We start from the raw sequence: 10814 nt of genomic DNA on the forward strand, positions 1-10814 counted from the left end.
GTTTATTATTTATTATTATTATATAGGATTTAACATGATTATTATTATTATTATTATTATTATGTAGGATTTAACATGATTATTATTATTATTATTATTATGATTATGATTATTATTATATAGGATATAACATGATTATTATTATTATTATTATTATATAGGATTTAACATGATTATTATTATTATTATTATCATTATTATTATTATTATTATTATTATTTTATTATTATATAGGATATAACATGATTATTATTATTATTATTATTATTATCATTATTATTATTATTATTTATATAGGATATAACATGATTATTATTATTATTATGATTATTATTATTATGTAGGATTTAACATTATTATTATTATTATTATTATTATTATTATGTAGGATTTAACATGATTATTATTATTATTATTATTATTATGTAGGATTTAACATGATTATTATTATTATTATTATTATTATGTAGGATTTAACATGATTATTTTTATTATTATTATTATATTATGTAGGATTTAACATGATTATTATGATTATTATTATTATATAGGATTTAACATGATTATTATTATTATTATTATTATTATATGTAGGATTTAACATGATTATTATGATTATTATTATTATATAGGATTTAACATGATTATTATTATTATTATATTATTATTATGTAGGATTTAACATGATTATTATTATTATTATATTATTATTATTATGTAGGATTTAACATGATTATTATGATTATTATTATTATATAGGATTTAACATGATTATTATTATTATTATGATTATGATTATTATTATAGGATATAACATGATTATTATTATTATTATTATTATATAGGATTTAACATGATTATTATTATTATTATGTAGGATTTAACATGATTATTATTATTATTATTATTATTATTATTATGTAGGATTTAACATGATTATTATTATTATTATGATTATTATGATTATATAGGCTTTAACATGATTATTATTATTATTATGATTATTATGATTATATAGGATTTAACATTATTATTATTATGATTATATAGGATTTAACATGATTATTATTATTATTATGATTATTATGATTATATAGGATTTAACATTATTATTATTATTATTATTATATAGGATTTAACATGATTATTATTATTATTATTATTATATAGGATTTAACATGATTATTATTATTATTATGATTATTATGATTATATAGGCTTTAACATGATTATTATTATTATTATGATTATTATGATATATAGGATTTAACATTATTATTATTATTATGATTATATAGGATTTAACATGATTATTATTATTATTATGATTATTATTATTATATAGGATTTAACATGATTATTATTATTATTATTATGTAGGATTTAACATGATGATGATGATGATTATTATTATATATAGGATTTATAATGATTATTATTATTTATTATTATATAGGATTTAACATGATATTATTATTATTATTATTATTATTATTATTATTATATAGTAATAACATGATTATTATTATTATATAGGATTTAACATTATTATTATTATTATTATGTAGGATTTAACATGTTTATTATTATTATTATGTAGGATTTAACATGATTATTATTATTATTATTATATAGGATTTAACATTATTATTATTATTATTATATAGGATTTAACATTATTATATTATTATTATTATTATTATTATTATATAGGATATAACATGATTATTATTATTATGATATAGGATTTAACATGATTATTATTATTATTATTATTATTATATAGGATTTAACATGATTATTATATTATTATTATTATTATTATTATTAATATATGGGACCTGGTTTCCCTTCAGGAGGTGCAACACTTGATACTTGATGGAACATTTCCTCCATCAGGGCTCCTCTGGTTCCTCAGGATATCTCACATTTAAACACTGTTTAAAATGTTCTAAAAACCACCATGTCAGCGGGGATTCATGCACAAATGACTCACATGCTTTTAGCTAAACTACAATCATTCCCACGTAAATTAGGGAAGGAAGTAAACATGGACCCAAACTGTTGCCTAGCAACGCAATTCTGTTGAAATGAGCTAAAACGGAGCGTTTGTTAATTAGTAATATAGAGGAAAGCTTTCTTTTTCAATTAGGGCTGCCCAATCACTTTAAATTATTTAATCTGGATTCATCTCATGATTGTCCGTAGTTAATTAATCAGACATTTATCGCAAGTTTTTTTAATCTGTTCAAAATGTACCTTAAAGGTCCCATATCGTGCTCATTGTCAGGTTCATACTTGTAATTTGTGTTTCTACTAGAACATGTTTACATGCTGTAATGTTAAAAAAAACACTTTATTTTCCTCATTCTGTCTGTCTGAATATACCTGTATTTATCCTCTGTCTGAAACGCTCCGTTTTAGCTCATTCAATGGAATTGCGTTGCTAGGCAACAGTTTGGGTCCAAGTTTACTTCCTGTCAGCTGATGTTATTTACATACACTGCAACAGGAAATAAACTGGGACACATTTAGAATGTTTACGTTTAAAACCGTGTAACGGTCTAAATATTGTATATTTGTGACATCACAAATGGACAGAAATCCTGACGGCTTGTTTCAAACCAATTTCTGAATACGGGCTGTGTGTATTTCTCCGTATATTGAGCGTTTTGATAGTTTAACAGTATTTATATAAAGCACTTAAACCTGCTTTATAATATAACAGACATGAAAATCTCACTTTTTACAATAAGGGACCTTTAACAGTACATTAACAGTAGGTGTACTGTTGTACACTATGTTGTAGTTGTACTGTTGTACACTATGTTGTAGTTCTACTGTTGTTTAAATGACACACGCTGGCCGAGCTAGATGGTTGTTTTCGGGCCGCAGGAGAATTGTTTGTCATTTAAACGTGGATTCAGGTTTCAATGGCTGGAATGTGGCATTGTTCAGGTGGGAAAGAGACACGGGCATTAACTTTAATCCTCATCTGATGTGTGCTTTTGTGCATTATCTCTCTTTTTAAAACATCAGCACATGGTGACGAGGTCACGAGATCACAAACAGTCTCTCACACAGGAGACAGGCAGCTCATCACATTCAGTTCCTCTAAATCCTGCAAACACAAAACACTCACATGCTGAATTATTCTTGACATGTGTGCGTTTATTATCAGTAACCAAAGTCCACACATTATAAAACGGACTCATGGAAACGCCTCGGCTTTTATCAGACACCTGCAGATAACGGTTGGTACGTGTCATGTCGGCTGTGGAGATAGTGAGCACTGGCAGAGTGGCAGTAGTAGTTCTCAAACTACTTATTACCAAGACACAAAAACTGGTGGTCCAATTATTGATCTATTGACCAGGCATGCATTGAAATACCACACTGAATCATCAATCACCTGCACCCAGAATGCACCTGTGAATACACCATGTACACAAATTAGATCAACTAGAAATCAGAAGCTGTGTCTCAATTCGGATACTTCTGTTTGTACACTTTCATGCAGTACACTGTAAAAACTACGTTTGATCCAGACTCCATTCAGAAAACAAGCATTTTAAAGGTTGTTTGCTTGTTGTGTTGCGGACAAACCTGACAAAGCATGATTCAGACTTTTTACTAATCGGCATCATAATGTCGTTATTTCAGCATCATTTTGATCCGTTTATTGTGATTAAATCACAGCACGGTCTGTTTATTTTGGGTTCATACGGCAGTAGCAACGTGTGTCTGCTAGATACAGATACAGTATGTGAATACAGCTCGCCGCCGGGTGACGTTATGAACCCAGACACGACGGCGTTGGTTTTCTGACATATCTGGGACTTCACCAACATGTACAAAGCAGCAACAGAGGTTATTTCTGGAGGAAAGTGAAGCAAAAATGTGCTTGGCGCTTGGTGTGAATGCACGGTAACACAATACGAAGCACAACATAACGTAACTTAAACCAACATAAACAATAGCACATGGACAACAACAGCACGATGTAATGAGACATTGAGCCGCTGACACCCTCCCCAGAAAACCTAAACACAGAACTGTTCTCCGCCTTTTCATTTTGAAAGAGCAACGACCAATGAGGAGACTCCAACAGTCAGCCGACCAATCCTGTAACATCATCACTCAGTCAGTCAGTCAGTCAGTCAGTCAGACAGTCAGTCAGTCAGTCAGTCAGTCGTAGAGCTGGCCCTCTGCGTTCCAGCCAAACATAGAAAAGTGTCACTGAAGTCCATCCATAATTTACTATCTGCCCATTATCCTTTATCTCATTGCAATAAAACCAATATTATATAGTTAAAGTGACAGATGCACCATAATTCAAGTATTTCAGTGCTGTGTAATATGATATATCTGTGTACTTTATTCTGTGTAATAGGTAGCAGCAGCAGAAGTGTGTGCATGAACTCCTAGTGCACTGATCAGGTTTCTGTAAGACGACACCATTCATGCCGGTGTTATAATGATCACAACATGTCAATCACAGAGGTGATAACTCAGCGGTCATGTCGTCTGTTGTCTTTGTGAACAGGGAACACCGTCAGCAACCTGATTATGATTCTTCCTCCCATCTACGGGGCCATCCAGACGTACCGAGACGGCCTGGAGTTTCGTTACATCTGCTCTTTCCTCGGACTGGCAGGTCAGTCTGTTGAAAGCACATAATTCACATTTACATTTACGTTATTTACATTAGTGACCGTACTGAAGCTCTTGTTACATATCGTAGTTATTGACAACAGACTTTCCAGTTGTCCAGTGTTTCCTGCTGATGCCTTCAATCACATTGCTTGAGAATGTCCTGACTTTCCGTTGTAATGTTTTGTGGGGTTGTCTGTGCGTCGCCCAGCTGTCGGTGTTGGTTCCTGGTGCTTCCACATGACGCTGCTATATGAGATGCAGGTGGGCATAAAAATCTTAATATGTCAGCAAAAAGTGGGAACAAAATCTTTTTTTATATGAATTTCTTGCTGAAACTGCATGAATCAGACTCATCGTTACTTTGGGAAATATTCGTAATGACTTCTAAAAGGTCAGTTATGCTGAAACAATGCACTTCTATAGGGATGTATTAATATGTTTTTCTTTGTATTCTCATTTGCAGTTACTGGACGAGTTGCCGATGATTTACAGTACATGCGTCTTTGTCTACTGTCTGTAAGTAGCTCCGCCTTTTGGATTTATTGCTGTTGAAACAGCGACCAACAGTCACAGAACATACTAGACCAGAGGTCAGCAACCTGCGTCTCTTCAGCTCCTCTCCAGTGGCTCCCTGTGGATTTATAAACATGGAAATGAATAACTGTTTTCTTTGTTTACATTTTCATTTTTATTTATCATTGTTGTAGGTCTATGGTACGACAGTACGACGGAGTATTAGGGCCACATTGGGGAAAATAAATATAATTTTATATCGTTTTTTAAATGGCTCTTTTGACAGTAAAGGTTGCTGACCCCTGGACTAGTATAATAGTATAATAATAGTATAATAGTGTGATTGTGGCTGTAAAATGAACCCCTGAATCCCTTACTGATCACTGCATCCATTCCACTGTAGAGTGTACTGTATGTAACGGAACTATTGACTCTAAACTGGACATGAGTATTTCTTCCACTTGAGCTCAGCTTGTTTGACAGTCTCTGAAGCTCATCACCGGTCAGGTCTATGTAGAAGGTTAGCCTCCTATGGATCAGACCTTATGGGCCTTGGTGTCCCAGGCTCTCTGTTGGCGTCTGAAGGTGTCTGTATATATGGAATATGTAGTGTGGAGAGGTAGTCTTGGTTACACATTTAACTAGGGATGCACCGATACCGATACCAGTATCGGGTATCGGGTCCGATACTGTGCTCATGTACTCGTACTCGCAAAACGGCTCCAATACAACGATACCGATACCACTTTACAGCAGCGTGACGTTAACCTCTCGTCACCATCTTTCGGGTGAAACCACTGGCCCGACCCCGCTGGGCCGGGATCCCACCTCAGCCAGCGTGCACCGGCCCTCACTTTCATTACGCCACGGGGTTTTGCTTGCACCCTCTGACTCGTGTTTGCGTCGGACTCCTCGGCCCTATGTCCACGGTGCGGTGAGGTCCGGGCGGGGAGCGCTGTAAAGCTGCGGCTGCGAGCCACCGTCGCCCCGAGCCTTTCCAAGCCGACCTAGAGCCGGTGGCGGCGCACCGCCTCGTATGCGGGACTCCCCAGCCTGCCGTGTGTCGCTCACACCCTCCAGCTGGCTGTTAACGAGGCTCTTTAGGCTCAGAGAAGTACTCGTATCGGTACTCGGTATCGGAGAGTACCCAAATGGAAGTGGTATCGGTGCATCCCTACATTTGACCTTCCGATATTTGCTCTCTGTTCTTTATGGTTATTTAAGCTGAACATATCAGATAAACACGCTTGTTTCTTTTTTCAGATATGAGTGTTTCAAACAGGAGAACAGCATCAGTCTGTTTCCTATTGCATTATTATTAATCTTCAGTGTCTCAGTCACTGTGGTGAGTATCCCCTTCCACTATAACAGTGATCATTTAGTCTGAACCATAATGTAAATGAAGCATCCGTCACATCCTCTTGAGTACTTTCTGTGTGTTTCTTTTTGCAGGTATACTTGCAGTGGAAGGAGCCAGTCTTCCACCAGGTAAGGGAGCGCTCTGCGTCACACTCAACTAGCTCAGATTGCTCATTGTTTGCTGTCAGGGCTCAGCGTGCCTTCAGTCATGTTTACCCGGTGTAAACATTGGGCTTGCCAGCATACAGCACCCAGTGTGGTGAAATGCAGCGTGCTGGTTGTTAAACATGAAGTAGCATTTCATACCAAAAGGATGCAACATTTAATGTTATTTCACGGTTTACAGATGGATATTAAGGTGTAGCATTTTATACTATGTACTAAACTCAATGCTGAATCCTTAACTGGGATCAAACCTTGTTGCCAAGAAGAAGAATAATAATCTCATAACCCTAACAGCAACTGTATCGACCTTTAAAGACACAGTCTGTTATCCCCACACTTTGTGTGTACCTGTACCTGAGTGTCACATCGTACAGTATACAGTGCATGTGTTGCTTTTCAACAGTAAAGCTGCTTCTGTTTACTCTTTGGATCTGATGTTTACTGATCACACGGCTCCACGGTGGGTCAGAGCTCAGTGAACATAGAGAAGTCACCCGAGCTGAAAGTGTTCATGAAACTTTGTAAAAAGTTAGAAGTCAAAATTAGTATTTCTCTTGAAGCTCTCAAAGTGTTTCTTCTTCCAGGTCATGTACGGTGCTCTGGTAGCCTGCCTAGTGATGCGATCTATCTTCATTGTTACATGGTAAGGTTGCCAAATTAAAAAGCATTAACATATATCAAAGGAACGGTTGTTCATTAATATTCAGTGGAGTAACAGCTTGCTAAAGGGGTTTTATTTGTTGTTTTTGTTTCACTGTTAGGGTGTACCCGTGGCTCAGACCGCTGTGTTACACCTCCCTAGGAGTCTTCCTGTTAGGCTTCCTACTGTGGAACATTGACAACATCTTCTGTGAAACATTAAGGTGAGTAATCTCAGTGGAAAACTACTCAGGGTCTTATTATGTATTAACTTAGCTTAAATTTGGAATTAACATATGTGACATCTAGGGATGCACCGATACCGATACCAGTGTCAGGTATCGGGTCCGATACTGTGCTCATGTACTTGTACTCGCAAAACGGCTCCGATACCACTTCACGGCAAAGTGACGTTAACCTCTCGTCAGTATCTTTCGGGTCCTCACGCTCCACCTCCCCGACGGTGCGGGCGAGGCGGGCCGGTGGTGAGGGATCCCACCTGAGCTGGCGCCACAGGGTTTTGCTTGCACCCTCTGACTCGCGCGTACGTTAGACTCCTTGGTCCGTGTTTCAAGACGGGTCAGGTGGGTTGCCGACATCGCCGGTCTTTAGGCACAGAGAAGTACTCGTATTGGTACTCGGTATCTGCAAGTACCCAAATGTAAGTACTTGTACTCGGTATGATAAAAAGTGGTATCGGTGCATCCCTAGTGACATCATAACAAGGACAAGTCAGGCAAACTCAAAGTAATGTCAATGCCTGGAAATGTATCAGCTCATTTACTGTGGAACAAGAACCGCAACTTAAAATGAACGTTTAGGTTTTGATTCATGTTTAGAAAATCAAACCTTTATAAGTAGAGTTTATTATCATCCTCTTCTGGAGAATCCCACGCTGCTGGAGATACAGTACAGAGATTGTTGTTAATAATTGAAGTTGTTGGGTCAACACTGTTTTGGTCTCTCAGAGCCACTAGACGAAGGCTTCCCCCTGGTGTTGGAGTAGTAACACAGTTCCATGCCTGGTGGCACATCTTCACAGGCCTTGGATCCTACCTGCACATACTTCTCAGGTAGGCTCCCCATTTCAGTAACGGGACAACAGCCGCAGTGACTTTATCCAGGTTTCCACCAAAAGTTACTTTTAGTCCCTTGAACTACTTTTCAAAGGAACTAAAGGTTCCTTCAGCCTGCTGTTGTCTGTGTTTCCACCGCAGTCTAAAGACCTGCAACGATCAGGCAAAGATTAGTCCGCTGACGTATGAAGAAGCAACATGACATCTAACACGTTTTGGCCATAACTCAAGAATTGATATGCAAATTATGACAATTTCACACAAATGTCTCACAGGATAAAAATTGGACATTTTGGACAGACATGGATGGAAACACACATACAACCGCCAGGCGGTTAATTGTAGTTGTGGTGAGACATGTTCATTGGTATTAAAATGTAATGTTTTTTCTTTTAGCCTGCAGATCAGGTCAACCTACCTCAAGTTGAGGCCAAATGTAAAGGTACGTCCAGCCCCTTTAGCCTTTGTATTTAATTGCATTCATTCATTCATTTAATGAATTATGTCTCCTGTCTTATCCTAACAGTTTCTTTGTGGAGTTTGGCCCACGTTGCACATTGAACCACAGAAGACGAGTTGAAATGAAGGGATGGTGACTGCCGTATCCAGACGCTATCGTCACAGGGACCTGCCAACGCCCCCTGCTGGGAAATCAGCCCACAGCGAGGGGGGCAGGTAGACCCCAAGGCACCACCCCGGGGACCCTTTGGTTCTGCACTGTGGGGATTAACTAAGAACAGTACAGCACTGAGTCCAGTTTAAAGAAATGGAAGGTTTTTATTTCATCAGTCATAATTTATTAGACTAGCTTTTCTGTGATCTTATTGAAGTGTAATAATCGTATTTGCTCATTAATATGTCCACTGCAGTGGTAGATGTTGACGGGGCTATGGGTGTTATCTTAATTAGGGTTGGGGGGAAATTCAGAATTGCCATTAGCAAATTTATTGTTGTATGTTTAATTCTGTGGATAATTGAATCTCCTTAGCCTAAAGATATTTAAGTAGGTCCCTAAACTAAAGAATAACTATTGCTTATGTGTAGTTTAACGAGTAGCTGAGGGAGCTCTACTTAGAACACAGTGATGTCATATCCCTTTTTCAAGAAGTATTGTATTGTTTTGGATAGAAACTGACAACTCAACCCGGTCTCACGGGAAGGCGTGTAAATACCACGTTACACGGACATTCTGCATGTCATGACTACGCATTTTTAGAGTTTTCACGTGTCATTTGTACGCCACGCAAATGTCCGCAGTTAGGTTCAGGCCAAGAAAACCACCTAGTTAGGGTAAGGGAAAACGTCATGGTTGAGCTTAAAATAAGTAAGTTAATTAAGTAAAACAACGTACGCAAACATCTACGGAAACACGTGACCAGGGTCTGAAATTAGCACGCGCCACCAGCCAAATGCAGGTAAATTGTTGGCAGTGGTGGGTGAAATCATCAGGACATCCAACCCCTTAGACAGGCAGGGAAAACGCTAGTGATGGAATAGAGAACCGTAGTTGTCCGCGCTCTTGGCAGCACACTCCTGATTTGTTAAATAGCGGAGGTGCCATTGAGTTATTGTTATGAGGCGTTCAAAGTCTGCTCGGCAAAATTACTATGGGGTGAAGGTAGATTACAACGGTGTCATGATATGTTCAAATGTAACCTCGTAAAATTAAGTTTTTGACGAGAAACTTGTTGTTTGAAGGAGATGTTTTCACAGCAATATAAAATAGATAATAGAGAGAGAATTATGACCCGTTTAACTTCCCAACAGCTTCGCAAGATTTTTTTTTAATCAAAGCAAATATTTAAATAATCCTAATCATTTGAATTGTGTGTTTTTATGCAAATAACCACAATAGCTGACAATAACAAAGTACAGTACTGTGTTACAGTACCCTCCGTCCCCCGAAAAATAGGGATCCCCCAGAAGATACAGTGTAATTCGAACACTGTAATTTAACATGTAATAATAATATGTTTTATGTTAAATATATGGAACATTGAATGACATCAGATCTAAAATGTTATTCCTTCATTTAGTGCAGAGATTTAAAAAGTGGCAGATCAAATTTCTGAGTGGCAGGAAGTGAAAAAGTTCATTTCAGACCCTGCACGTGACAAACGTCACTAACGTAACTTACAAAACAAAACACCGGTCAAACACGTCAACGACGGAACTCGAACACGGGTCCGCCCAACATCAGCGGTCTTTCTCGCTTTTTATACTACATCACTAACTCTTACCGTAGCATTTATACAGCGGACAGTACAGGATAGATTGGCGTACAGAAGACACGTGGAAATGAAGAAAGGTGTACTTATTGCACGCTAAACGCCTCGCCAACTAGAAAGTGAAAGTGATACTGTGTTACTAGAAGACCCTCCTTCGTTTCATGGCCGCAGTCTTCAC

At 37.2% G+C, this 10814-nt stretch overlaps 1 protein-coding gene across 1 annotated transcript; it reads left to right on the forward strand.

Moving 5' to 3' along the window:
* Positions 1-4165: 4165 nt before the first annotated feature.
* On the forward strand, positions 4166-9892 carry LOC119476152 (alkaline ceramidase 3-like). Its single transcript, XM_037749400.1, has 10 exons — positions 4166-4657; positions 4865-4917; positions 5120-5172; positions 6433-6514; positions 6622-6657; positions 7278-7336; positions 7455-7556; positions 8301-8405; positions 8805-8850; positions 8935-9892. The coding sequence occupies exons 1-10, from the start codon at positions 4570-4572 to the stop codon at positions 8986-8988; spliced, it is 678 nt and encodes a 225-aa protein (XP_037605328.1). The 5' UTR covers positions 4166-4569; the 3' UTR covers positions 8989-9892.
* The last annotated feature ends 922 nt before the right edge of the window (positions 9893-10814 follow it).

This window comes from Sebastes umbrosus, chromosome 17 (assembly GCF_015220745.1).
Source record: "Sebastes umbrosus isolate fSebUmb1 chromosome 17, fSebUmb1.pri, whole genome shotgun sequence".
Classification (NCBI taxonomy): Eukaryota; Metazoa; Chordata; class Actinopteri; order Perciformes; family Sebastidae; genus Sebastes; species Sebastes umbrosus.

Excerpts from the sequence above, each read along its gene's own strand:
- LOC119476152 (XM_037749400.1), top strand. The coding sequence starts at position 4,570 with ATGATTCTTCCTCCCATCTACGGGGCCATCCAGACGTACCGAGACGGC. Across the intron at positions 7,337-7,454 it reads TCTATCTTCATTGTTACATG|GGTGTACCCGTGGCTCAGAC; the intron begins GTAAGGTTGCCA and ends TTTCACTGTTAG. Across the intron at positions 7,557-8,300 it reads ATCTTCTGTGAAACATTAAG|AGCCACTAGACGAAGGCTTC; the intron begins GTGAGTAATCTC and ends TTGGTCTCTCAG.